General features: G+C 54.3%; 1 protein-coding gene and 1 long non-coding RNA gene across 8 annotated transcripts; one reads left to right on the top strand and one right to left on the bottom strand.

Moving 5' to 3' along the window:
* The first annotated feature begins 1,330 nt into the window (after positions 1-1,330).
* ARHGEF10L (Rho guanine nucleotide exchange factor 10 like) lies at positions 1,331-26,383 on the top strand. 7 transcript variants are annotated; one of them, XM_065696862.1, is made up of 29 exons: positions 1,331-1,400; positions 1,730-1,863; positions 7,946-8,030; positions 8,384-8,548; positions 8,670-8,697; positions 9,112-9,197; positions 9,312-9,395; positions 9,680-9,855; positions 11,478-11,586; positions 13,432-13,538; positions 13,760-13,837; positions 13,910-14,089; positions 14,819-14,935; positions 15,023-15,115; positions 15,352-15,525; positions 16,136-16,281; positions 16,707-16,721; positions 16,895-17,079; positions 17,176-17,291; positions 17,476-17,603; positions 17,686-17,786; positions 18,800-18,918; positions 19,189-19,275; positions 19,391-19,620; positions 19,709-19,863; positions 21,278-21,423; positions 23,488-23,662; positions 25,161-25,283; positions 25,370-26,383. In XM_065696862.1, the coding sequence occupies exons 3-29, from the start codon at positions 7,994-7,996 to the stop codon at positions 25,852-25,854; spliced, it is 3,645 nt and encodes a 1,214-aa protein (XP_065552934.1). In that variant the 5' UTR covers positions 1,331-1,400; positions 1,730-1,863; positions 7,946-7,993; the 3' UTR covers positions 25,855-26,383. The 7 variants fall into 7 exon arrangements, with proteins under 7 accessions (XP_065552934.1, XP_065552930.1, XP_065552933.1 ...); XM_065696858.1 differs by having other exon boundaries at positions 8,366-8,548; XM_065696860.1 differs by lacking the exon at positions 1,331-1,400 and adding an exon at positions 2,664-2,773 and having other exon boundaries at positions 1,830-1,863; positions 8,366-8,548.
* On the bottom strand, positions 9,848-13,199 carry LOC136022934 (uncharacterized). The gene is made up of 3 exons (XR_010616398.1): positions 13,039-13,199; positions 10,218-10,297; positions 9,848-10,136 (listed from the first exon to the last, which is right to left on the bottom strand). It is a non-coding gene; the product is annotated as an uncharacterized LOC136022934 (long non-coding RNA).
* Positions 26,384-27,776: the final 1,393 nt, after the last annotated feature.

The following is a 27,776-nucleotide window of genomic DNA, read 5'->3' as shown; positions in this document are numbered from 1 at the left end:
AGGTTTGGAGGCAGTTGCATCAGGCTGCGGGTTAAACTGGTTTTTAACCTGGATAAGGAAAAACTGGTCTTACCTGTTAAATCCCAAGGGAGTCTGGGATGGGGAGCGACTCACCTTGGGTAACCTTGGCCTTGTTTCGCCTTCTGCAATCCTCGATCCGGCCGCATCCCCAGCCAATGGTATTTGGGGTATCCCTGGGGATACTTGGATGTGCCCATAGCAATGGGAAAAGGGGGTTTGCAGCAAGAGCTGTGCAGGAATCCCGCTGTCCAGGGGAGAGGGTGCGGCGTAGGAATGGGATCCAGGGGCATTTGCATGCCCTGCCCGCAGCCAGAACCCGGCTGGTGCATCCCATGGGAGATGCTGCAGTGAACCCAGGTCCCTTTCCAGGCTCCTTTTGCACCGCCGGGGTCTTTAATCCAGTGTCTGGGGTGCTTCGGGAGGGGATTTATCCTGCGGGTGAAGCGCACGTGGAGGTTTCCCAAGCATTTCATGTAAGTGAGAGGGGAATTGAGGGTCTGGTTTGCCTCCGGCCGGAGGGATGCTGATGGGAGATGGGGCTCCAGGGGACTGCATGGCTGGGAGATGTGGAGGAAGCAAGGGATGGGCTGAAGGGATGAGTGCGTGCTTCCAGGCTTGCATCCACACGCCCCGCAAGGGGGGTTTGTGCACCTCTGGGGGGGTCCTGTGGGGACAGCGGTGAGAAAACCAGTCCGGCTGCTCTGCTGCATCCTTGTGCCACGCACCGGGAGCTCTGGCATCTCCATGGGCAGCAGCTTCTGGGGCCTCCCTGCAAGGCTTTCCCAAGGAAAAACCTCTGGAGAAGTTGGGATACCTCTTGGAGAAGGTGTCCCAAAGCCTTCCCGGGGAGGATGCCAGCAGAGGGCATCCCTGGACCGGCTCCATCACCCCAGTTACATCGGTCCCTATGAATACGTATATATGTGTATTCCCACTGATCGATGCCATTTAAACCACCACCTCCCTCCATGCACATCACCTGAGTCACGCACAGCACCCGGTGCACTCCAGCGGGTATTTAAACACCAAATACTTCAAGTTCCTTGAAAAAGCCTCTGTTCACACCCATACAAACAGGTTTATTGGGTTCCTCCGCTGCCTATGGTAAAGCTTTATGGGGAGGGTGTGAACCCAGCGAGGGAGGAGGGGTAATTTACACGGGGTTTGCATTTTAAACCCGGAACCAGCAGCTGGGGCAGGACGGGTGCAGGATGTGGGCCCATCAGCTGGGCTCCATCAGTGTCACTGCGAGAGGGGAGGAGGATGCTGCTTATTTAAGGGCTGAGCATGGGTGCAAGCTGTTTGCTTGCCCAGATCTCTTATGGAGCTGGTCCTGGAGGGGTGAAGGTCTGGGTCCTTGCTGCAAAAAGCACCCTTTGGTAGGCAGGGGTAAATCACTGTGGGTGCCTCCTGCCCCACAACCTCCATCCCTGGTGTTTTGTGGATGCATAAAACCAAGTTGATAGATTTCTTTTGGCTAAAAGGGGGTTGCTCTGTGTGTAAGCAGGAGGTGCATGAGGTTCCTTCCATGCAAGGAGCTCGAGAAGCACCCTTAATCCTTGCAGGATGCAGCCCCGCAGTGGGGTTTGATGGGGCTCTTTGCTGGTCCCGGCCCCCTTGGCTCGCAGAGGGGATGCTCTGCAGGGTGATGGTTTATATTTAATCTGCTTTGATTTAGAATGGGTTTATTCTGGGGGGGGTGTTTCAGCTCCCAGCACCCCAGGGTGGCCCAGCCCTGCTGCCACTGGCACCCAGCCCTGCCTGACTCAGTGCTCCCAGGCACCCACACGCCGGCTGCGAGCACCCAAATCCCAGCTTGCTCCCAGTGTTGCTGGGCACAGGGTGAGTGTCTGGGGGGTCAGGGTGGGGAATGCACCGGGGTGCACCCTGGTTGAGGGGGGGTTGCAGGGTGCTGCTGCGGGCAGAGGGTGCCCAGGCAGGGGGGATGCGGTCTAAATCGATGCGTGCACGAACTCACCCCTTTTGCCAATGCAACCATGGTGGCAAAGTGAGCGATTGCCAGCCAGCACTGACTCACCGGTGGGTCAGTCCCTGTATATCCTCATGGATCTGTAGGTACACGGTACCTAGGTAGAGCCGTGGGTGCATTGCGACCTTTCTCAGTGCTGTCTGCACCCCATGGATGCGTTTCTGCCTGCAAAAGGAGTGGGCGCTTTGCGTGCTCTTTGCTCCCTGCTCTTTGCCTGTGCAGAGCTGGTTTTGGGGTGCACCCCCCTGCTCCTTGCTCCTTTGGGAGGGCTCGATCCACAATCCAAACGCAACCTGAAAGAATCAGAACTGATCACTTTAATTTCTCCCAGTCACCGCCACTGAGATGCTTTTCCTGCTACCCACACCCCCAAAATGCTCTCCCCCTTCCAGATAGTGGGATAGGGGGGATAAAGCCCTTTCCACCGTGATCCTGGGCTGCTGTTCCCTCTGGCAAAGAGGTTTTCCCGGCAGGGCTCAGCCCCTCCATAAGCAGCAATCCCAAAGGTGGGCTTTGCCGGCTGCCTGCAAGTCACGCCAAGGGCACCGGGATACGGGGAGATGTCCCTTTATTTATTTATTTACTTCTGCCGGGCTCGTTTGGCTGGTTCCAGGCTGGAATAAACCCGACAGCTCCTGCATGTGTTTGCCAGGGGTGTTTTCCAGCAGGGCTGGGCAGCGGCAGCTGGGGTGTGCGGGCCTTGGCAGCGGCAGGAAACTCCTTTGCCGGTGGGGAAAACAGCCCCAAACGCCGATGAAATAGGTAAGATGGGGGCAGTTTGTAGCCAGGATGCTGCATTTAAATGCATACAGGTGTGGGGTCCTTGCGCTGATTTAGTATACAGTGTGTTTTGGGGTCTTTTCTGGTGGCGTGGGGGAAATGCAGTTGAATGGGGATGTGGGGGCACATTCCGGGACTTTGAGCCCTGCAGCTGATGGCTCTGGTGTAAAATATCCCGGAGAAATTCCTCTTTTCCTGGCAATTTTGGAAGCTCCTCCTGCAAAATCCTCCCCTGGTCCAGGCTGGTTTGGCACTGTCGGCAACGAGAGGGTTAACGGGTTGCTCTGGCGTGTAAGGGGTTAAAAGGCAAGGACAGAGCTGAATCCTGCTGGGGGTTATTTATTAGGATAGGGAACACCAGGGGTGTAAATCAGAGCTGGTTGGGAAGGAGAAGAAGGGGAGGGAGGGGGGGGAGATGCCCAAAATCCCGGCATCCCTCGGTGCAGCCGCTGGACCGCGGCTCCCATCCGGCTGCGAGCCCTCGGCCGCTGGCATCTGGGGGTGCTGGGGTGGGTGGGTGGGTACCGGTTGGGTGTCACCCACCCTGAGCACCCCATTGGAGGGGTCTTTGGGACCCATCCCCATCGGGGGGGGATTTCTCCTTGGTTTCCCTGACGTTGCCTCCCCGCCGGGGGCCTGCTCGGCCGATGCGGATACAAAGCCGGAGGAGCCGCGGCCTTCCCAGGTCAGCAAAACCCCATCTCCCCTCCCCTGCTTGCCCATAAAGCCATGTCTCCATATGTAAAAGCCCCATATCTATAGGGGCTCGCATCCTCTTGCAGGAGGAGGAGGTCGCCCTTTGCCTTCCGTCGGCCGCCGGGGCTTCGATGCTTTGGTTTTATATAGAAATACCTTATATTTGTTCAATTCCTGTTCAATACGTACGCCCAAAGCAGCAGCGATAAGGAGAGAGGAGGTGGCTCCTGCTGCATCATGCTAATTCCACACCCATTCCTGGCCTTTTTCACCCCAAATCTGCATTGGGTGCAAATCTCTCCTGGGTTTTCCCAGCTGGGATTTGCGGCACCTGTGGGAAAGCACAATTTCGGGGAGGGGGGGTGGGGGTGTGGAGCTTCCTCCAGGATAATTCTGATAGCAAATCATGGGAATTTCCCCCTTTTAATGATTTCTTTGGATATTGGTTGCGCTGGGGCGCGAGGTTGCGGTGCTGGAAGGTTGCAAAGGGGGTGAAGTGGCTGCAGTATCATTCCCCATCTGTTTTAAGAGGGTTTTCATGTGTTGAATGTGGTTTAGGGAGATGGCAGGTTGCAAAGAGCAGGTTTTGCCCCAAAATACTGCCTGGAAAGGGGCACAAATGCATTTTGAAGGTGAAAAAAGCAATATTTGATATTTCAAGCAGAAAGGGGGGGGGGGGGGTGCAAAACAGGGTGAGAAATGAAGAAGTGTGGGGTCCATGAGCTCCAATCTGGTGGTGTCAATGCCTGGTGCTGGGGTTTGGGTCCCTTTTCAGCCATAAGAAGGTGACCCTTGAGCAGCGGGAGGAGTTAAAATCGCTTTGAAAGGGTGCAAAAGGTTTTAATTTGGTGCTTTGCGATAAAGCAAACCCCAAAGTGTTGGGAATTGTGTGGGAAGCAGCAAAAAGAGGGGAAACCACCCCGTTTTTTTTATGCATTTGTTGCTGTTTCTGTTTAAATTCTTCCCCTTCCAAATTCCTTTCCGGGATAGTTTTGCACTGGGTGAACTTTGCAATTGCTTTGCAAAGCATTAAAGGGCGGAGATTGGGATAAGCATCCAACTGGGCAGGTTTTTTGGCCCTGAATTAGGCTTTTTCGTGCTTTTGGGGTTTCTTGGTAAGAAATCTTTTGCAGAATGGGCTCTTTTTTCTTGTTTAAGTGCTATAATTCTGCTTTTTTTTGGCTGATTTCCCCCCCGTTTCCCCTGCATTTGCACTCACGGCACGAGCTGGACAAGGGGTGGATTTTTTCCGGTTCATCAGTGATGCTGAAAAGGAAAATCAGAAGGAAAACGGTGGCAGTTTTCCAGGGTTTGGGTCTTTAGTTGGAGTAGTTGCCCAGAAAAACCATTTTGAGGTGAAAGAAGGAAACGCCGTGGTGAGGAAAAGCTTTTCGTGGAAGATGATGCCTTTTGGTGGGAGTTTTTCAGATATAATCACGAAATTGCCTTGAATCTTGAATTTTCATGGAATTCTGTTGGGGGAACTCCCTCTTTTGGCTTTTTTTCTGGGTAAAACCCTTTCTTTTGGGGGGGAATCCATCTTTTGGCTTATTTTGGGGGGAAAACCCCATCATTTTGCTATCGTTTCATTCCCACCCCTTACTGAGCCGTCCCTTATTGCTGCCACCCCCAGCCACATCCAAATGCCCGGTTTGGGGAAATCTGGGAGATTGAGGATAACTTTTCTCCATTGGAGCCCACGTTCCCTCTGTGCCAACTTCAAATCTCCGCAACGGATTCCTTGGAAAACTGGGAAATAAACCACTCAGCCCTCAGAACACAGATAACATTGCCCCGCAGACCCACTTAGGGCTGGGAAAAGAGCTGACCTTGGAGCAAGTATGTGCTGGCTTACTTAAAATCATTAATGTAAAGGACTGGGATTTAGGGAGAAAACATTCCTGCTTTACTCTGGCTTTCCCTGGCATCCTGTGTGCTGGAAATCATTGGAATAGTATTCCTGTGTTCCCCGTTCCTGTGTTCCCCGTTCCTGTGTTCCCCGTTCCTGTGTTCCCTGTTCCTATATTCTCTATTCCTATTTTCTTCTTTGGCCAAGGCAATGGTAGAAAATCATCCAGGTGGGGAAACAAGCCTTGAAGCTGCCGCTGGGATGTGGGATCATCATTTGGAGAAATTATAAGGAGTTGGGGGCAACTTTGGGGAGAAAAAAGCTAATTCTTATTTCTATTTCCTACCCCCCCATCCCTTATAAATAGCGGCGGGGTTATTTATAAGGAGGGATTAACGTGGCTGGGATGCAGACAGGAGCAGGGGGGATTCCCAGGGTAAATCCTGCTGCGATTTTATGGATTTCTGAGTCTGCTTTGTCTTTTGGGAGCCCCTGTATTAAAGAGAAGGGGGATTTGGTGGGAAGATGCTTTCCTAGGGGATGACTCCTCGGGGCTGGCACCCATCCCTACCAGTTGGGACCTGTCGCTCTGTGCTGGTGGCTAAATATAACCAAACTAAAGCCAAATAGTTGTTGGTCGCTGGGCTCTGCACATGCTCCTGCTTTTCTGCTTTATTTAGACCGGGATCTATTTATTTCCCCTCCCCACCCAGGTTGGGAGGGAGACGGGGCTGAAGCAGGGCTCGTGATGCTGCCTCCAGCTTGCTGGCGACGGGGTGAGGACCCAGCAGCTCCTGCTGGCTTGAAATCCATATGTTCTGAGGATGATCTCATATCCCGACATCCTTCTTGGATTACAATTGCAGCCCCACGTCCTTCTCGCGTTATTCTGCATCCCCTTTTTGCTATCTCAGCCTGGTTTGGAGCATCTCGCTGATGGAGGGCACCCCCTTTTCCCCACCAGCTTTCCCCCCCCTCTCCCCATCCCATGGGATGCATTTTACTACTGGGATGTTCCTACCCCTCATAGCACTTTTGCTGTGACAAATGATGCCAAAGAACCCTTTTTCTCTTAACTTAGCCAGCCCCAGTTAAAGGTCGTGGGGGTTGTTTTGGAGACCTGGTGATTCTCCTTGGAAGCAGCCGGGAAAATAACCAGCCCTGGGACAAAATTGGGCTGATGGGAGCTTATGTCAACTGTCAAAATGGGACGTGACCTTCTCCTGCCCTGCTAGTGGGATAAAATCGGGATCGAGCTGCAGGGGCCTGGCTGTGCATCGACCTCCTGTTCCCCTCTCTGAATGCAGAAGCCATCGTGTTGCTGGAAGGGTGAACAAAACCAGTAAGCAAACTGGTTTCTGGATGAACCCCATCAGAATCTCTCCGCCAGGCTTGTTTTACCCATTTATTAACGCTTTCAACTGGCTTTGCTCTTTTTCGGGGGGCACTGTTGCGGGGATATTGCCCCTCACAGTGGTGGATTTATGGCTCGGGTGGCGTCGCATCCATAGGGATAAAACCCGGAGCTTGCGAAAGGGAGGGTGAAGGGAATCGCCTGCCCCCACGCTCATGGGAGGGAGGTTGGGTGACACCTGAGAGCAGCCTTGGCTGCCAGCTGCTTTCTGCTTCGAGGGGCAGGCAAAAGCTTTCAGGGAGGCAAAATAAGCGTCCCTGGGTCCTCCTCCCGAACAAATCCCTATTGGATGTGTTTGCGGAGGCAATGGGCTCATTGCAAGAGTGGCTGGAAGAGGATCTGCAGCAGTAACACGGGTCAAGGAGGGGAAGAAGAGGTTTCTCTTGTTTGTTTGATGTCTGGGCAAGGGTTTGGGTGAGTTTTAGCTCAATGCTTCGGGGGGTTTGCAGTGGGATGGGGTTGGGGTTGCAGCATCAGCTTGTGCCATGCGCAGTGATTGCAAGGGCTTTACAGCTCCTTTTCCAGGGGTAGATGCATTCTACCTCCCTACCTGCTTTAAGGGGTTTTGGTACAGGGGGAATAAATAGATCCTCTTCTTAAGGATCACCCTGGGTCAGTGCATCCCCTGTATCCACTTCCCAGAGGAAATGAGGGTCCAGGCAAGGGAGAAATGGTGGCTGGGGGTCAGGCTCTGTGCAGCAGGGAAGTGGCATCCAGCGTGCACCAGTTGCTGCTTCCAGTAGGAACAGATGAGCAGAGTTTGGCTCTTTGCAGCCTCTCTCATTTCTCTCCACTGCATCCTCCCTCGGGCATGGGGGTCCCAGCTCTGTCCTTCCTCTTCCTCCTGGCGACCTTCGTGCCGGGCGTCTCTGGTTACGGGAGCGGAGGAGCCATCGATCCCAAGGAGGATTCGTGGCGCTTCCCACCCTCCAGGACCTTGGAGCTTGATGCTCGGAGCTGGGTTTGCCATGCAGGGGATGGATTTGCTGTGCACAGGGTGGGTTTGCTGCACACGAGCTGGATTTGCAGTGAAAACTGCGACCTGGGACTGACTCCTCTGCTTCCTTGCAAGGTTTTGCAGCAGCTGGAGCTGGATCCATCACTCTCGCGGTCTCCCCATGTTGCCTCCTCTTGCAGGGATGGATTTGCGGGTGTTGATCCTCCCTCTCAACCCATTTCTCTTTCTCTCCCACAGGAAAGCCTCAGGGAAGGGCCCAGGTGGAGCGTCTGGACCCCCTGCGCTATGGCATCATCCGAGCTGTCCCCTCACCCTGCAGTAGGTACTGTCAACCCATGGGAGCTGGGGTGATTTTGGTGGGGGGACACCCAGGCTTGGGCAGAAATAGGGTGCATCACCATGGGGCATGCTCCACATCCCCATTGGAACCTTTTGGGATCATGAGAACTTGAAAGGCTGCTGAGTCTTGCATGCTTTGGGGATGATGCTCTTTTCTGTCCCGTGCATCCCTCCCTGGCTGCATGCATCCCTCCCTGGCTGCATGCATCCCTCCCTGGCTGCATGCATCCCTCCCTGGCTGCATGCATCCCTCCCTGGCTGCATCCCTCCACAGCTGCATCCCCACAGGGGGACAAGCGACAAGGTTTCTGCTCACAGGTGACCATCTTGCCCCAGAGACCCCCAGCCCCCTGCCCCACGGGGAGGAGGACCTCGGTGAAGCCTTTGACTTTGAGGATACTGAGGAAGAGGAGGAAGAGGAGGACTCAGCGGCTGATCCCAGCAGTGAAGTTGTCCTCCGGGCACCCCCTCGCAGGCGCCGTGCAACCAGCTCTGGTGGTGGTGAGGAACACAGGCCGGGGGGATCCTTTATGTCCCTACCATGTCCTGTTCGGATGCCCAGGGTGGCACTGCTGCAAGCCTGGGTACCAACACCATTTCTCTTCCCTTTTCCTCTCTGCAGATGGGCTGGTGCTGGAGAGCCAGGAAGGGTACGTGAGGGTTTGGGGGAGAAAGATGCAAATTTGGCTGGAAGGAGAGCTTGCAGCATGCATGGGGTGCAGGAGAAGGGGCAGGACCCCACCAGGGATGGGGGGACCCTCTCCCTGTGCTCCCCGATGCTGATGCACCCTCCTGCCCCGCAGCAAATGACGCTGAAAAGGCTATTTTTGGGTCTTGTGTCACTCCCATGTGGGATGCTTGGATCTACTTAAAAAGCCACTGTGACCCTGCAACCCGGGACCCCCCAAATCCATGAAGAAAGAGGCATGCAGCTGGGGAGGGGGTCACAAATACAAGCTTTATCCTGTGCCTGTGAACCCCAATAATAGAGTGTTATGGGGGGGGTGAGGGCTTGCATGCACCCAATTTGCACCCTGAGGGGCTCCCTGACCCCTTTCCTCCAGGCTGCCAGTGGGGGTGAGCAATGGGGAGGCTGGCGGAGACCCACACATCGGTGCCCAGACCTGGAAGAGGAAAAACGGCCACGAAGGTGGGTAAAATGCTGGGAAACGGAGCCTGCCGAGGCCTGGGGAAGGTTTCTCCATCCTGGTTTGAGCCTCGGGCGCTGACCTGAGTCTCTGGGGTTGGATTTGGCCCCCCAAAGGTGAGCGCTTCGAGTTCCCGGAGGTGGAGGATGATGTGATCTACGATGATGTCCCCTGTGAAAACCTCGATGCTGAGCAGGACGGTAGGGACAGACCTATCCCCCCCGCCTTGATTACCCATTTTCCATGGGTTCCCATGGGACCACGAGCCCATTTTCCAGCTGGGAAAACCGAGGCGTGCTCTGCGAAGGAGACGCGCATCCTAAAGGAGGATGCTGAGGGGGGGATAACAATGGGAAAACCACTGGGGTTTGGGAGGGATGAAGGCAGTGTTCCCAGCGGGGCTGCGAGACCCCGAGGATCTGGGGTCCCTGAGGAGAGGGAATTGCCCTCCTGGATGGCAAAGGAGCTGGTGTTTGCTTGCCAGGCCTGGGGACGGAGCACAGCCTGATCTACGAGGAGGTGCAGCGCGGCGAGGGGACGCGCCTGGGGGAGGACTTGGGCTGGAGCTCCAGCGAGTTCGAGAGCTACAGTGAGGATTCAGGCGAGGAAACCAAGCCAGAGGCTGAGCCGGCCAAGCAGCGGGCGTCCTTCCAGCCCAAGGTAACACTTGACTTTATTTATTGTGATTGCTTCCCTTCTATTCCCCTGGGTTTGCTGTGTGAAGGCACCGGAGCAGCCAGGCCTGATGGTGACGCAGAGGATGCTGCGGTTCCCTGGCTCACCCAGTCCGAAGCCAGCCTGAAGTGTGTGTGGGGGGTTCATTTCTTTCTGTTTCTTCTTCCTTCCCGTATTCTTTTTCCCTTTGGTTTCGCATCCTGGCACTGCTGGAGCGTGGCTGCTGCCCTTTCCCTGCGCTTCCTCCTTTCCCTGCTCGAGCGAAGCTGGATTATTGGGAAGATCTGCCTGTACTGTGCTGCTTTGGGATGATTTCTCCTCCTCTTTTTTGTGTTTTGGCTGCTTACCTGGATCTCTTCTCTGCCTCCTCTGCCTTCTCCTCCTGCCTGGTTTGCTTTGGGCTCAGCTTTCTCCAGACCTGAATAGACTAAAGGAGAGATACGCCAGGACTAAGAGGGACATCCTGGCTTTAAGAGTTGGGGGGAGAGACATGCAGGAGCTGAAGCAGAAGTACGATTGGAAGGTACTGTCCCTCCTCTGTCCCTTGTCCCCCAGATCTTCCCAGGGCGGGTAAACACCCTCATGGAGATTGTCCAGGCTGAATTCATCCCATTTTATCCCCCAGAAGAGAAGGCCATTGAGTTAAACATCACAGAGCTGCCTCTCGTGTCCATCTGCCTTGCAACTGCCCAAACCATTTGCTTTTTGGGTGTTTGTCTTTTTCTTTTAAGGGGCGTTTGGACCAAGCGAGGTTTCCTGTGGGATAGATGGATCTGAGAAGGTTTTTCCCCCTGATACAGGGTGGAAATCAGGTGGGAAAGGAGACTCCTGAGCCTTTCCCAGCCCCAAACCATCCAGGCTGGTACTTCATGGCCAGTTTGGGGTTGGGAAGGAGGCACTGATGTCAGCTTGGGCTAAACCTGCTGTGATTTGAGGTGTGGAAGTCCAACACCCCCCAGCCTTTGCTCTTTCCCACATAAAACCCCAGCCAGGAGAAGGGGACGGATGCACTTGTGCCTCTCTTCCCTCCCTCCTCTTTGCTTTTGCTGCATGCTCATGCTTTGCTCATGCCTGCTTGCCTGCAGTTGTGCCCCTGCAGAGGGAGGAGAGATGCTGGAGCCATCCTCCTTCCTCAGCCACGTGCCTCATCTTCCTCCCCATTGGGCTGCATGGGAAAATTGGGATGATGCTCAGAGGGGATGTTCCCAGGAGGATGGTACCACTGTATCTGAACCCAAAATGGGAATGATGCTCAAAAGGGGTATCTGCAAAGGAATGGTAACAACTGCATCCAGACCCAAAACGAGGGATGATGCACAGTGGGGGTGTCCCCAGGAGGATGATACCACTGGATCTGGACCCTAAATGAGGGATGATGCTCAGAGGGGATGTCACCAAAGGGATGGTACTGCTGTACCCAAACCTGAAATGGGGGATTATGCTCGGTGGGGATGTCCCCAGGTGCATGGTACCACTGTATCTGGACCCAAAATGAGAGATGATGCTCAGAGGGGATGTTCCCAAAGGGATGCCACTGTACCCATAACTAAAATGGGGTTCTGGTGCTGCCTCAAGCCCCCCTGCTCCCTCTCATCCCCCTAACCTAGATGACGCAGCTGATGAAAGCAGCCAAAAGTGGCACCAAGGATGGTTTGGAGAAGACCAAGATTGCAGTGATGAGGAAGGTGACATTCCTGCACCGGAAAGAAGTGCCAGGTAATTGGGAAAACCCTCCCCTTGCTTTTGAGAGCCAAAAAACTCCCTTTTTGAGGGTATTTTCTTAAAAAAACGCATTACAAATCCTACTGCTTTCATCTTTGCTGGTCTGTTCTGTGCATTTTAAGCTCTTACTCGATATCTTTTCACTCTTTGCCATCCCCACACAAGCTTGGTTGGTTTGTCTCACTCCAAACGCCCTTGTCCTGTTGGGAGCAAGGCAGTGACCCCTCCACGCAGCACCCATGGGTGCCCCCTTTGGCCGCAGAACAGGATCTGCCCCAAAACCCTGATTTTTGGGGGTGTTTTCCTAACCCTCCTGCTCTCGTGTAGGGGATGGGGAGCGGAGGAGGAGGGTGGTGGAGGCGGAAAAGCACCGCCGGAGCTCGAGGGTTTCCCTGGAGCATCACAGGGGAGGTAGGATCCTGGTGGGCAGCCTCATGGCTCAGCTGGGGCTGCCCAGGGGATCCGGTGTGTGTGTCCCAGCCTTGCTGCATGGCCCCATTGTGGCTTAGCTTAAATGCTTTTGGTGTCCCAGTGATGCTGGGGAGCATCATGCCCCCAGAGTGCTGCAGGGCATGGGAATGTTCTGTCCCCAGGGCATGGAAATGGGGAGAATCAGAATCTCAGAATCAATAAGGTTGGAAAAGACCTTCGAGATCATCAAGTCCAACCTTAACCCCAGGACCAAGTCTACCACTAAACTGTGTCACTACACGGTTTAGAATCATAGAATAGTTTAGAGTTGGAAAGGACCTGAAGCTCATCCAATTCAACCCCAGGGACCCCTTCCACTGGAGCAGCTTGCTCCAAGCCCCTGTGTCCAACCTGGCCTTGAGCACTGCCAGGGATGGGGCAGCCACAGCTTCTCTGGGCACCCTGTGGGCAGGGAAGAACTTGTGCCTTAGATCCAACCTGAACCCATTGGTAATGGGTTTGAACCCATCACACCTTGTCCCATCACTACAGTCCCTCCCCAGTATCCCTATAGCCCCCTTCAGATACTGGAAGCCTATGTGAACGGTGCCTGCAGCCCTGCCCTGGGCAGCCTGTTCCAGTGCCTGAGCACCCTCTGGGGCAGGAATTGTTCCTCAGCTCCATCTAAACCTGCCCCGGTTCCTCTTGTCCCATCCCTTGTTCCTTGGGGGCAGAGCCCAGCCCCCTCCCAGGTAGCTGCAGCGGGATCTCTGTGGAGCCGAGGGCAGTGATCCTCCCTGCCAAAATTAGGGAAGGAAAAAGGTCACCCGGCACCAGCGCCCTCCCCTCCAGCCCGGTCGTCCCCGTTACCGGCTATTTATAGGCGCCGGGATGGGGCCAGGGCGGCCGGTTGCGGCCATGTGGAAGAAGCGCCCGTCCCTGTACCGCGATGCCGCCCTGGCCCGCTCGCCCTCCTCCTCCTCGGCTGCTTCGGCCTCGGGTAAGGGGTCCCTGTGCCGGGCACCAGGCACCCACCTCTCGCCTTCCCTGTTTCCTTCTGCGTGCTGCTCTTGGCTCCTTTCCTCCCCGTTTTCCTTGCTTGCACCCACCCTTGGAGCAAGGACGAGGGCGCTTTTCCCCCATCCAGGGTGGTTTTTGGGGACAGGGAGCCTTTTTGTCCCCTCCCTGCAGGGAGCTGGCTCGGTCCCTGCTTGCAGCCTGACTCATGCTGGTGTCTGGTGACAGTGGCCCAGCCTTGGGTAGGGACATGCGATGCTGGGAGGACACTGGATCCATCTCCAATCACAGCTCCCAGCCCGGATGCATCCCCAGCCAAGCAGCTCATGGGGCTCCAGGCTTTACTGTAGACCCCAAAACAGGCTAAAACGGGGTTGATTGGGTGTGTGGTTGTGGGTGTTTTCCCTGCAGGGGACTCGGAGGAGGAGGACACGGGTTTCCTGGAGGTCACGGTGTCTGACATGAAGCACCCACCGCCGGAGCTGGGCCCCATGCCCGAGGGGCTGAGTCCGCAGCAGGTCTGTGTGGGGCGGGTGGGAGGTTTGGGGCGGGGTGGGGGGGGTAAACCACGGCTTCCCCTTGGTCCCATGATTGAGCAACCAGGGAAAGGGCAAGTCAGCAGAGAGCGATGCTGCTGTGTCAGCACTTGTGCAGTGCGCTGGGCCCACATTGCCCCCCTTCCATCCTGTTGTTTGGGGCTGTAGGGGGGGACCGCGGCTGAGCCCCGCTGTTGTTGTAGGTGGTCCGGAGGCACATCCTGGGCTCCATTGTGCAGAGCGAGCGGAGCTACGTGGACTCCTTGAAACGCATCCTGCAGGTGGGAGAACCCCTTGTTTGGGATGGGGAGCACAGGGGTTCAGGGGTGCTGATGCACCGGCATCTCCCACAGGATTACAGGAACCCGCTGATGGAGATGGAGCCGAAGGTGCTGAGCGCTAGGAAGTGCCAGGTGGTGTTTTTCCGCCTGAAGGAGATCCTGCAGTGCCACTCCATGTTCCAGATCGCCCTCGCCTCCCGTGTGGCTGAGTGGGACTCAGCAGAGAAGATCGGGGACCTCTTTGTGGCCTCGGTAGGAGGGAAAGTTGGGGGGACCACAGCTTAACCTCCCCCTGGACTGCTGTCAATGATAGCAGAATGGGTTGCAGGGTTTAAGTGATGCAATCCCAACCTGGGGTACTACCAGCATCCTCAGCATCATATATATGTATGTGTGTGTATGCATACACATAAATACATATTTTTTTATATTTTATATTTTATATATATATATATAAAATCATGGAATGGTTTGGGTTGAAGGGACCTTAAAGCTCACCCAGCTCCAAGCCCTGCCACGGGCAGGGACCCCTTCCACTGGAGCAGCTTGCTCCAAGCCCCTGTGTCCAACCTGGCCCTTGAGCACTGCCAGGGATGGGGCAGCCACAGCTTCTCTGGGCACCCTGTGCCAGCGCCTCAGCACCCTCACAGGGAAGAGCTTCTGCCTAAGAGCTCAGCTCAGGCTCCCCTCGGGCAGGTTCAAGCCATTCCCCTTGGCCTGTCCCTACAGGCCCCTGTCCCAAGCCCCTGTCCAGGTTTCCTGCAGCCCCTTTAGGCACTGGAGCTGCTCTCAGGTCTCCCCTTCAGGAGCCTTCTCTTGTCCAGGCTGCCCCAGCCCAGCTCTCTCAGCCTGGCTCCAGAGCAGAGCTGCTCCATCCCATCACCTTTGTTGCCCTGCGGAAATAGATGAGAATCCCCTGCTTTGCCAACCCCCGTTTCTGGGGTAGCCCCACGTTAACACAGCTCTCCTCCCTCTCCCCAGTTCTCCAAGTCAATGGTGCTGGACGTCTACAGTGACTACGTCAACAACTTCACCACTGCCATGTCCCTCATCAAGAAGGCTTGCCTCACCAAACCCGCCTTCCTTGACTTCCTCAAGGTCAGCAGGACCCACATGCGGGTGCACGGTGCTGCTGGTCACCGTTATGGGTGACAGCTCCTCTCTATTGCCTTTTCCTCCCTGCAGAAGAGGCAGATGGCCAGCGCTGACCGGGTCACGCTCTATGGGCTGATGGTGAAGCCCATCCAGAGGTTCCCTCAGTTCATCCTGCTCCTGCAGGTACGGGTGATGGGTTCCTGCATGCGTCTTGCTTTGCAGCCTGGGTGCTGTGAGAAAGGGTTTAGCAAGGGATGTGTTTTGGGGTTGGCAGCTTGGTTGTATCTTCGGGGACCATCCCAAGGTTCGTCTCCCAAGCTTTGATTTTGGAGGTGCTGAAGGTGCTTCCAGTCATCGCATCCTCAACAAGGCTGATTTTCCTGCAGTGCCTTTTGTCCCCCATCCTTTCCCTGCTCCAGGACATGCTGAAGAACACCCCCAAGGGCCACGCAGACCGCTTGTCCCTCCAGCTGGCCCTCACCGAGCTGGAGACGTTGGCAGAGAAGCTCAATGAGCAGAAGCGCTTGGCCGACCAAGTTGCCGAAATCCAACAGCTCAGCAAGAGCATCAGCGACCGCAGCAGCCTCAACAAGGTGGGTCCTGCAGCCTCGCCTCCTCATCCTCCTGCTGGGTAGATTTTGGAGCTGGTGGTTGAGTTTTGCAGCTTCCACCTTCCTCTCCGTGTCGGGGGCCTCGGGAAGCCGGGATCCCTGTTTTCTCCAGCAGGACGTTGAGGTCGAGCAAATCTTGAGGTTGGCGCAGGGAAATTCCCCTCCAGGGAACAGCAAGGACCAGCTGCTTGGTTTCACAACCCTTGGAGGAATAGAAATCCCTTAAATGAAGCTATTGCAACACATCCTGAGGCTGGGGACTGCCCTGGTGGCAAAAACCACAGCGGTGCACCCGTGGAGCTCATCCTGGCACCGGGATTTAGGGTTGGGGATTGAAGGGACACCCAAGAGGGGCTGCAAAAAGGGCTACGTTGGTCTTTCATGGCTCTGCTCTCTTGGTGGTTGGGCAGACAGGGTGCAAAGGGGTTTGGCATCTTGTGGCTTCAGATCATATTGCACGACCGTCCCTGTGGAACTTAGGGATGTGCATGCTCCTGGTTGGAGGAAAACCCTTGCAATAAGGGAAAGGCAACCCAAATGTGGGGCAGGAGGCTCGCAAGAGCCCCCAGGCTGACCCCCATCCCCTCTGCAGCTCCTGAGCTCGGGGCAGCGGCAGCTCCTGCTCTGTGAGACGCTGACGGAGACAGTGTACGGGGACCGCGGGCAGCTCATCAAGTCCAAGGAGAGGAAGGTTTTCCTGCTCAACGACATGCTGGTCTGCGCCAACATCAACTTCAAGTACGTGCTGGTGGCCCCAGACCCCCAGAATCACTTTGCAAAGCCATTGACATGAGTTTTGCTAGCATTACCCAAAGGGCTTGTAAAACCACTTCACCTTACAAGCACAGCATCAACCAGGTTGGAAAAGACCTTTGAGATCATCAAGTCCAACCGTTACCCCAGGGACCACCAAGACCATCGCTAAACCATGTCAAACCTTGTTTTGGAGGGGAAACCCACTTGGTTTGGGGCTTGTTTGCCCCCCATTTTTGGCATACCTCCGCACAAAACCTCCATCCCCTGGTGCTGTGGGGTCCTGGAGCTGGTGTGGGGTTTGGGAGCCTGCTGGGACCTCAGGGCTTGGTAGAGGTTGATGCTGCAAAGGGGGAAGCCATTGAGTTCCCCATAATACCTCTTCATTAATCGTTTTTCCCCTCTTCCAGGCCGGTGAACCCAGGGTAGGTGCTGAGCGTGGTCTGCTGTGGTTGCGTGCCCCACGTCTGGGGGTTCAGGCATGGTGTGGGGTTGCAAATGGGGCTTGGCTTGCATAGCGCATTTTGTGAGGGCTTTCGGGACGAGCCACGGTGTCTGTTGGTTTACTTACGTGTACCCCTGCATCCTCCCTTGGCAGAGGCCAACTGGAAATCAGCAGCCTGGTGCCCCTGGGTCCCAAATACGTGGTGAAGTGGAGCACGGCCCTCCCGCAGGTGCAGGTGGTGGAGGTGGGACAGGAGAGCGGTGCCTATGACAAGGACAACGTTGTCATCCACAATGCTGGTGCCAAGAAGCACGCTCCGGCCGGGCAGGCGTCACACAGTGAGCACCCACCCTTTGAGCTGGTGTCGGGCTGGTTTCCATGGGGTGGGATGGAGCATCCGTCATGGACCTCATTTCTCTGTTTCTCCACCCAAGATAAAGTCTACCTGGGGCCACCACGGCTCTTCCAGGAGCTGCAGGACCTGCAGAAGGACCTGGCGGTGGTGGAGCAGATCACCCTTCTCATCAGCACCTTGCATGGCACCTACCAGGTATCTACATGCCAAAACATGGTGGAACTCATGGATTGGGTAGAACCGAGCTTGGATGCTTTGCAGTAACCATGTGGTTCCTCAGAGACCGCTGGACACTTCATCCTCCTGAGCCCCATGGAAGGTTGGGGATGGTTCAGGCTTGTTTTGAAGGCACTTCCATCATTTATGGCTTTTCCCCTAGAACCTGAACATGACGGTGGCCCAAGACTGGTGCTTGGCCCTGCAGAGGATGATGAAGGTGAAGGAGGAGGAGATCCACTCCGCCAACAAGTGCCGCCTCCGTCTGCTGCTGCCTGGGAAGCCAGACAAGTGAGTTTGTGGATCATAGGTGGGCTCTTCCCACCCCGAGGAGGAGGCTGAAGGTCAACGTGGTGATGCTTTCCCTATGCAGGTCTGGCCGCCCCATCAGCGTCATGGTGGTCTTCATCACTCCAAACCCCTTAAGCAAGATCTCCTGGGTGAACCGCCTGCACTTGGCAAAGATAGGACTGCGTGAGTAGCTCTATGGGCATCACCCTTGCTTTGGAAAGCCAAATGTGGGAGCTGGGGGGAGCTTTGCATCACTTCAAGCCTCCGGATGCAAAATGGGGTGGGGAAAGAATCAGAGCAAGATGATGGAGAGCATTTTGGGGGTTTGCATACTGGAAACAATGGGAATTGGTTCATTCTGGCTCAAAATACTTCATGTTTTGCTGCTCTTGGGTGACATCTCCAGGTTGGCATCACAGTGATGGATTTCTGTTGGTCAGGGTGACCCGTTTTCCATGAAATAGGATGAATTTGTGGCTGCCCCATCCCTGGCAGTACTCAAGGCCAGGTTGGACACAGGGGCTTGGAGCAAGCTGCTCCAGTGGAAGGGGTCCCGTGGCAGGGGTTGGAACTGGAGGGGCTTTAAGGTCCCTTCCAACCAGTCTATGCTTCTATGAATAAGCAAGGGAGGAGCCATCTCTCCTGCAGCTTCCTTATCCCTATTCCTATTTAACTCCACCAGCCACTGCAGCAAAAAAAAAAGAGAGATAAGTTTAATGGGAGACCAAAATAAATCCTTTGAAATCCTATTTGAGTGCTCGGGTGCCTCCGGGCTGGAATGATTTTTGATTCTCTTGGTTTAAACAGTTTATGTGTTGTTTGGCTTTTTGTTTTCTTCTTTAATCTGGGATGCCTCAGGGATAATCCTGTAGCCGTGAGTTAGAAATGAAAACATATTAAAGCCTAATGTGAAGAAACACATCAGGGTGATATTTTTTCCCCCTTTGCATATACATTATCTGGGGTTTGGGGGCTTTATTGGCTGCTGCTTGAGGTGGTTGCTTGGCTGTGTGCTGCTGTAGGGTTCAGTTGTTGAGGGAAAGGAGTGAGATGTACCCCAAGTCCACAGATGATGGGGATTTGGGGCTGGAGATGAGAGCCCTGCACATAAAATTACTCATTTTGGGGTCCTGTCAGGGAGGGAAGGGACGCTGGGGGGTGTCTTGGCCATCCTTGATGTCCTTTGCTTGCCACAGGGGAGGAGAACCAGCCGGGCTGGCTCTGTCCTGATGAAGACAAGAAGAGCAAGGCTCCTTTCTGGTGCCCTATCCTGTCCTGCCACATGCCTGCCTTCTCCAAGGCACTCGATCTCCAGGTAAGAACAATAACCAACCTCTTCTCCACCCCCTCCAGTACCTCCTTCCCTTTTACATCCAGCATTTTGGGGCATAAAGGCAGAAATCCCACGACGGATGGGCAGGATGGGGTGGCCATGCTGGTTGCAAAGGCAGAAGTTGGTGTGATCCACCCTGGAAAACTGGAAACGCTGTGGCTGGATCCCAGATTTTGGGGCACACACTGATATCCTGCATGTGTTGGGGTAATTTGGGGGTGCTACACCCCTCTATCCTGGTCTCTCCTGCAGCTCAGCGCTGCGGTGCACAACCCGGTGCAGTCCTCACTGCTGGGCTTCTCTGCCGTCAGCACCTCGCTGCCACAGGGCTACCTCTGGGTAAGCAAAACCACCCCAAAATGGGGCAAAACCCGCTGGGTTTGGGTCATTCTGGCTGCAGACCCCCTCTGCAGCACTGGTGGCTGGTGCTAACCCCCCTCCTTGCTCCGTGCAGGTTGGAGGGGGCCAGGAAGGCGCAGGGGGGCAAGTGGAGATCTTCTCCCTCAACCGCGCTGTGCCACGCACGGTGAAGTCCTTCCCGGTGGCATCACCGGTGCTGTGCATGGAGTACATCCCTGAGCTGGGCGAGGGGGATCCATCGGGAACCCAGGAACCCCGACTGAGCGCCGACCAACCCCCCGGATCCCCGCATCCCACCGTGTGCTTGGGGTTACAGGATGGCAGGTGAGCCCACGTCTTTGGCGCAGTCACCAGCACCAAACCTTGAGGACCAGCATATGATCTCCTGCATCTTCCCCTGTTCCCTCCCCAGCATCGCAGTCTATGGCAGCGTGGACACAGGGACACCATGCTTGCTGACCTGTAAAAGCCCAGGATTGCAACCCATCCTCTGCTTGAGACACAGCCCTGAGTACCTGTTTGCGGGGTTGCAGGATGGGACCGTGGCTGCATACCCCAGGAGCAATGGTGAGGACACCTCCGAGTGTGCTTTTGGAGCAGGCTTCTTGGTGGAATACCCAAAAAGCAGGGAATGGGAGGCTCTTCATGCCAGTCAGAGATGCTGGCTGCTAAACAGTGCTATATCTCTGGTTTTAATGTGTTTTCCCCTCTATTTCATTTCTCCTCGCAGCCTATGGTAAATAATAGCCCAGGTATTTTGCATTGCCATGATAAATGCAAGAGGGGCTTGGTTTGGGGGGAAGAACATGGAAAACAGTCATGGTGTAAGGGCTTGATGTGACAGCAAAGGGTTTGCTCGGCGGGCGGTTGCACTAGGGGGCTGCAGGCAGAGTCTGACAATGGGATGAACAAGGTCTCAGAGCTTTTGGCTTTAACCCCCCCCCGTTTTAGTGCTATAAACTGAGCCCCTCCAAACCCCATCCACACAAAAGCCCTCTCCTTTATTAGCTTCACATTGGGTTTGTTTTCCCCCGCTCCAGCTCAGGCCAAGGCTTGCAGCTTACAGGGACTCCTGGGCTCTTAAGTACCTTTGCTTCATCGCTAGAGGGTAGGAAAGAGCCTCAAATCTTGTGTTGCAACGGCCTAATTTTGGACAAAACCCCTCATTTGAGCTGCAAGGACCTGCAGCGAGCAGCACCCAAGGCAACCCGAAGCCAGTAAAGCCAGTTAAACTGCATTTTGGGGTGCTGCGCATCCCCATTCCCACCAATTAAAGTGGCTTTCATTTAAGCTGGGATGCGTAAATGCACATTGAAGGCAGCAAGCGGCTGGCAGGGCTGCGGGGTGGAGGTTTTAATCTTATCCCCACCTTTTTGGAAGGTGAAAGCTTTCCCAAAATAGCTGGTTTTGACGCTGGAAATTGGGATGTGCTGAAAGGCGGCTCGGTTGCAACCCCCTGCGGATGGAAGCAGAGGTCTGAGCGCCCCAAAAGGGCTCTTTTATCCCTCAGATCTTCTGGTTTTAGAGAAAGAATAACTGTATTGGAGCTAAGAAAATGAGCGCAATTATCTATTGAAGCTGCTCAGCCACTGGTGGTGGTGAATTCATCCGCATCCAGGTTGGACGCTGTTCACAGGGACACTCCAGATCGGTCCCGGATGAATCGGCTCTGGAGAGTCACTTCAAGGGCAACTAAATTCAAGGGGAAAAAGAGGGATTTTTTGGCTTTTCCTGCAAAGAACATGCCCAAGTGTTGCAGGTGGCCAGTTGTTTGCTGCTAAAAAGCTGTTTGCATGGGGGCAAAGGAGTTTTGGGGGGGTTGAACCTTTGGCTGCGAACTCCCCTCATCCTTTTGGTTGCGGCATTGAGATGCTCGGAGGCATCCTGGGTGACACTGAGGACATTGAGGGGGGTTTCAACTGCATCCGAAGAGGCTTTTTCCCTTTTGCTGATCAGTTTATGCCCCTCATCTCTGCTGCAGGGGGGCTGTGGGACCCGGCAGAGCAGCCCATCCGCCTGGCTGTGGGTACTGGCCCTGTGCGAGCTCTCCTGACGCTGGATGAGACCCTCTGGGCCAGCTGTGCCAATCAGGTCACTGTCCTCGATGCCACCAGCCTCCGTGCCCAGGTAGGGAGCATAGAATCATAGAATCATAGAATAGTTAGGGTTGGAAAGGACCTCAAGATCATCCAGTTCCAACCCCCCTGCCATGGGCAGGGACACCTCACACTAAACCATCCCACCCAAGGCTTCATCCAACCTGGCCTTGAACACTGCCAGGGATGGAGCACTCACAACCTCCCTGGGCAACCCATTCCAGTGCCTCAGCACCCTAACAGGAAAGAATTTCCTCCTTCGATCCAATCTAAACTTCCCCTGTTTCAGTTTGAACCCGTTACCCCTTGTCCTGTCACTACAGTCCCTGACGAAGAGTCCCTCCCCAGCATCCCTATAGGCCCCCTTCAGATACTGGAAGGCTGCTCTGAGGTCTCCACGCAGCCTTCTCTTCTCCAGGCTGAACAGCCCCAACTTCCTCAGCCTGTCTTCATACGGGAGGTGCTCCAGTCCCCTGATCATCCTCGTGGCCTCCTCTGGACTTGTTCCAGCAGTTCCATGTCCTTTTTATGTTGAGGACACCAGAACTGCACACAATGCTCCAGGTGAGGTCTCACAAGAGCAGAGTAGAGGGGCAGGATCACCTCCTTCGACCTGCATCAGCAGGACCCCTGTGCTACATCCATGTGGGGTCACCATGGTGGCTTTGGGAAGTCACACTGGGTTAATGCACGGGCATGGGCATATCCCTGCCTGTGTGATGCCCAAACCAACCCTTTTGGGCTGTTTTTCGTCACTTTTGGGTCCCTTCCCTCCCACACTGGGTCATAGGAGGAGGATGCTGAGACGTCTTCTGCAGCTGTGCATAAGCAGGGAATGCTGAATAGTTGCTTTTTGCTTTAAAAAAACGCTTCTTTCCCCCACCTTTAATTTTCACATTTAGTGCCCAAATTTAGTTTGCATGTATTAGCTGTCGTAAATCCAGCCTAACGGCGCTGCTGGGGATGAATAATGCATCGAGGGCTGGATTCGTTTCCAGTCTCTGGCTTTATTTATGACAGGTGGGAATTTCTGCTGAATAAAAGTGATGGGGGGAGGCAAAACTAGGGAAGGGGGAAGGAGTAAATAGGATTTGATAACTGGGGAATAGAGTCTTGGGTCTGCCTGGATGGGATCGGTGACTTCGGAATAAGCTGTCAGGGAGTAAATCCCATGTGGGGTGGGGAACAAGGAGGAACAGAGACTTTAAGATGTCTTAAAGATGTCTATTCACCCCTGTTTCGGGCAGGATTTGGTGGGGAGAGGGATGCTCTATGCTGGGTCCAGGGGATCAATGCCAGCTCCTGGTTTTGCTGCTGTTTTTAAATCCTGAAGCAAAACCACGTCTCAAAGCCATAGGAGAGAGAGGAAGGTGAGGTCGCTCCATGCAGGTTTCTCCCCCAGTGAGTTAATTCTTTGATGCCAACATGAGTTTTTACAATGGGCAATCCCTCAACCCTGCCCAGGCTGCAGCAGGGGGGGATTTTTGATGTGGAAAAGGTGGTTTTCCTGCAGGCTGTATCCTGTGTCTGGCAGGGAGATGCTCAGGCCAGGGAGCTTGGGAAGCAGATGGATCAGTCTGTGATCCCCACGTAGCTCTTGTGGAGGGGCTGAGCCTTTGATTGCTGACTTTTGGGGTTCGAATCACGGAATAGTTTGAGTTGGAAGGGACCTTGAAAGTTCATCCAGTCCAAAAAGCAGGGACATCTTCATCTAGATCAGGTTGCCCAGAACCACATCCAGGCTAGCCTGGAATGTCTCCAGGGATGATGGAAGCAGGAAGATCCTCTCCTCTCTTGGGATGGATTTTACAAACACATTTAGCCTGGCAAATGAATCTTTTAAAGAAGAAACCAGCCCTGGAGGGGTGGGAAAGGCTGTGTCCTTATCCCGGAATCACCCACAAAGGGTTTGGAGGTGGGCTGCTTTCAATGTCCTTGGCCAAAACCAGAGCTGGTGAGGTGGGATGGGACCTCAAAGTCACTCTGGACCCCTCCCCATGCAGCTTTGCCAGCCCTAAAACTGGAGACAGCCCAAACCAGCAGCGATTTTAGGGAACAACCCTTTGATTTCCTATTTGCAATTCCCCATTGGCAGCAAACCTTCGAGGCCCATCCAGACACAGAGGCCAGTGTCACACACATGATCAAGGCGGGCAGCGGGGTCTGGATGGCCTTTTCCTCGGGCTCCTCCATCCGTCTCTTCCACACCGAGACACTGGAGCATCTGCAGGAGATCAACATCGCCACCAGGACCACCTTTGTCCTCCCGGGTGAGCTCCCCTTTCCCTCTGGCTCTTAATTGCAATGAATGGGCATATTGAGGCATCACCCCATAGACGTGTTGCTTTGCTTTCTGGCTGTGCTGAATTGCAGAGGAACTGTGCAAGGAATTGATCTGGTTAATGGTGTAAAGCTTGGACCAGTGAGGCCTCCCCTCATTGACTGCAGAGGGAGCTGGTGGCATCTTTGCACCCGTGTGTACATCCATGCGTCCCGTCTGCACCCGTGCTCCTATGCATCTTATCCATACATCCCACCCTTGCACATGTGAGTGCATCCCATCATTGCATCTGTGCACCCCATGCTTGCACGTGTGTGTGCATCCATGCATCCCATCTTGCATCCTTGTGCCCCATCTTTTGTACTTGGGGGCATCCTTGCATGAATCTTTGCACCTTATCTTTGTGCTGTATGTGCACCCTTGCACCCATCTTCCTTCCCATGTGTGCATCCATGCATCCCATCTTTGCTCCTGTGCATGCACTTTATCCTTGCACCCCATCCTTGCACATGTGTGTGCATCCATGCACTCCATCTTTGCACTCTTGCCTGCATCTATGCACTTCAGCTTTAGACTATGTGTGCATCCTTGCATGTAGCCTTGCCCCATCTTCATCCCCATGCATGCATCCCTGCACCCCATCTTTGCTCCTCTGTGTGCATATGTGTGCATCCATGCACCCCATCTTTGCACATTTCATGCATCCACACACCCCGTCTTTAGACTGCATGTGCATCCTTGCATGTAGCCTTGCCTCATCTTCATCCCTGCGTGCACATCCTTGCACCCCATCCTTGCATTCATACATGCATCCTTGCACCCGTACACGCATCCCTGCACCCTTGCATCCTATCCCTGCACAATCCCCGCTGCCATAGCCCTGAGCACCCCTATTTCTTCCAACTTTCCATCCAGCACCATCTCCCAGCTGTGTCCCCCCATGCTGCTTTCACCCCTGCCAGGCTCAGAAGCTTGTCTCCCTCCTTCTTCCAGCTCCATAATAGTGCAATTAGTTCGGAGCACGATACTCCTGTACAGTCACTTTTCCTCTTGCTTTTTAGGGCATGTTAAAATATTTATCACTTCCTTTTCTTGCTGGGCGAGTGCGCGCCGCTATTAATGCGCTTTTGAACTTGCTCTCCCTCATCCTTTTTAACTCGACAGGTCATTAATAAAGTCCTCCCAGAGCAACCAGAGTTGCATCTCCACAGATAGATTGCTCTGACGAGGCTGACGCCGTGCAGCGTTAAGTCCTGGCAATAAAATATTCATTTGCCATTAGAAATCTTGCTTTATTATTTTCCTCCTCTTCTTTTGATTTATTTATACCTGTAGCACTCTCCTTGGTGTGAAGACCTTCATCCAAAGGCACTGCTTGGTTTTAGAGGGCTCTGGAGTATGCTCCCCATGAAGGACCCATTGCTGATGGGTTATTTGGGAAGATGCTGCTGTAAAGACATCCCTCATCCTCCTTTTTATCCCCACAGGTCACAAACACGTCCGTGTCACCAGTCTCCTCATCTGCCAGGGTTCGCTTTGGGTTGGCACAGACCAGGGCATCATTGTGCTGCTGCCCGTGCCTCGCTTGGAGGGCATCCCCAAAATCACTGGTGAGCACCCCCCCCCAACCCCCCCGACATGGATACAACCTGATTTAAGGGCTTGTTTTTAGCAACCTCCCTCTTCTTGTTGGCAGGAAAAGGCATGGTGTCCCTCAACGGGCACGGTGGCCCCGTGGCGTTCTTAGCGGTGGCACTGAGCACGTTGGCACCTGATGTGCTGAAGGGTGACCAAGAGGAGGAAGAGGAGGGCGAGGAAGAGAAACCCCCAGAACTGGATGGGCCCCCTCCTCGGGAAATGAGGAAAAAAGGGATTTTATTACAGTACCGCCTCCGATCCACGTCCCACCTCCCGGGACAGCTGCTGTCCGTGCGGGAAGCGCCGGTTGGTGGCACGCCGGCACACACCGAGGAGGATGGCTCCATCTATGAGATGGCTGATGACCCTGATGTGTGGGTGCGGAGCAGACCCTGTGCCCGTGACACCCCCCGCAAGGAGATCTCCTCCGTGGCCATCATCTCGGGGGGCCGGGGTTACCGTAACTTCAACGCCGAATCACCGCGCCGGGGCAGCGATGCCGACAGCACCCTGCTCATCTGGCAGGTCCCATTGATGCTATAGCACCCCAGGACCTGCCCCCTCCATCTGGCACCTACCTCAAAAAGCCACCCAAAAGCTGCCGGGGGTGGTCCTGCCCTGGGGGCATCGCCCTGGATGGTTTTTAAAGAGGAAAAAACTGAAAAATGGGCTTTTCCCCCCAAAAATCCAGCTCTGGAAGGGGAGTTTTTAACGGTGGGAACGGTGACCTCCCTGCAGGCTTTGGAGGTGCCGGTTCTTCAGCCGAAGGCGTCTGTGTGTCTGCGTGTGAATATCTCTCTATATAAATATATATATATAAATATGATGTATATTATTACCTGTATAAAGACAGAATCTGTATATATTGGGGCACTTGGAGATGCAGAAATAGTGGTGGGAGCACTCAGTGGGTGCTGGTTGCCCCAAAATGGGGGCTGTTGCTGAAATAGGCATTTTTTGACTGTGAATTGAGGATATTTGTTAGAAATCCCCTGCTTTTGGGAGCTGCTTACATGTGGCTTCCAGAGGAAAGGAAATGTTGGGAGCGTGGAAATAAACCCTATAGGAATCAGCGTGTTTCTTTGCAGTGCTTTTGGTGCAAATGTTTTCTTACTCTTGTTTCAGCGACAGCATCACAGGCGCTTGTTCAGATGTTCACATTTGAGGATGTGCAGATCCTTGGAGCTAAATATCCATAGGAAATCCCCAAATGCCCTTTTTTCCCTCCAGAAAAGGTGTGGGATAGAGGGGAAAATGGGGAGAAGGATGTACCCCATTGCCTCCACCTCTGGTACCCAGAGTTCTCTCCATCCGTAGCGGAGAAACCCCGGGCCAGGGAGGTGGAAACTTGTCTGAGGACTAAATCAATTTATAATGCCATCCTCTAACTGGCTTCAATTTGATTTTCATTTGTAGCATTACAATTATCAGATTGATATTCCTGACTGCTCAACCTTGAAATGGGACCGCGTGGCTCCTGCTGCCAGGGAGCTGAGATTATCCGCCTTGCGCCGATCTCAGTCGTTTTCTAATTAGCCATCAAATGTGCTTTGCTGGGGTTTTCTTTCTTTGCCCTTAAAGTCTTTTCTGATTAAGTTTTCCCCTCATCTCAGCTGCATGAACCAGCACAAATTGGGTGGTGAAGGCTCTGGACCAGCCATGGTTGCAGCCGAAGGACCGTGAGTATCCTCGTCAGCATCCGTGATGCCCGTGGGAAGGGTGGCAAGGAGCTGGTGGCTGTTCCCATCTGTTTTTCCTCTTTCCCTTTGCAATTTTGGTACCTTTGGGGTCGGTGTGTGGGAAAGCAGCTGGTTCTCAAGGGATATCAACCTGTGCCATGGTGAGGGAGTTTTCATGCTCTGCGATTGCAACTGCAGAGTTAAGTACATACATATTTATTGTAGTGCTGTACGTAATGCGAACCATGGAGTTTGCACTTGATTTAGCAAGGGGACATTGTAAAAACAGCTCATGGAACCCCAGATGCCATCCCTGTGGGCTCAACAGCCACCTGAGCTGGACTTTCAGTTGAAATCCCCCAAAATGAGGGTGCTACAGAGAACCCCAGCCTGGTTTGTGTTGGAAGGGCCCTTAAAGCTCCTCTAGCTCCAACCCCTGCCACGGGCAGGGACCCCTTCCACTGGAGCAGCTTGCTCCAAGCCCCTGTGTCCAACCTGGCCTTGAGCACTGCCAGGGATGGGGCAGCCACAGCTTCTCTGGGCACCCTGTGCCAGCGCCTCAGCACCCTCACAGGGAAGAGCTTCTGCCTAAGAGCTCATCTCAGTCTCCCCTCGGGCAGGTTCAAGCCATTCCCCTTGGCCTGTCCCTACAGGCCCTTGTCCCAAGCCCCTCTCCAGGTTTCCTGCAGCCCCTTTAGGCACTGGGAGCTCCTCTACCACCTTGGGTTCTTTAACTGAAGGATATTAACTTAGAATGAGATAATGAGGGTGTTTCTTGTGCTGCCT

Source organism: Lathamus discolor, chromosome 16 (assembly GCF_037157495.1).
Source record: "Lathamus discolor isolate bLatDis1 chromosome 16, bLatDis1.hap1, whole genome shotgun sequence".
Classification (NCBI taxonomy): domain Eukaryota; kingdom Metazoa; phylum Chordata; class Aves; order Psittaciformes; family Psittacidae; genus Lathamus; species Lathamus discolor.
Note: the sequence above shows the minus strand (reverse complement) of the source record. Positions and strands in the feature narration are given on the sequence as shown.

What these genes read in the sequence shown, in the direction of transcription:
- ARHGEF10L (XM_065696858.1), top strand. Translation starts at nt 7,994, where the DNA reads ATGGCATCATCCGAGCTGTCCCCTCACCCTGCAGTAG. An exon ending in CTGCCTGGGAAGCCAGACAA is followed by an intron (nt 17,604 to 17,685) that starts GTGAGTTTGTGG and finishes TTCCCTATGCAG; the next exon opens with GTCTGGCCGCCCCATCAGCG. An exon ending in GGGCATCCCCAAAATCACTG is followed by an intron (nt 25,284 to 25,369) that starts GTGAGCACCCCC and finishes TCTTGTTGGCAG; the next exon opens with GAAAAGGCATGGTGTCCCTC.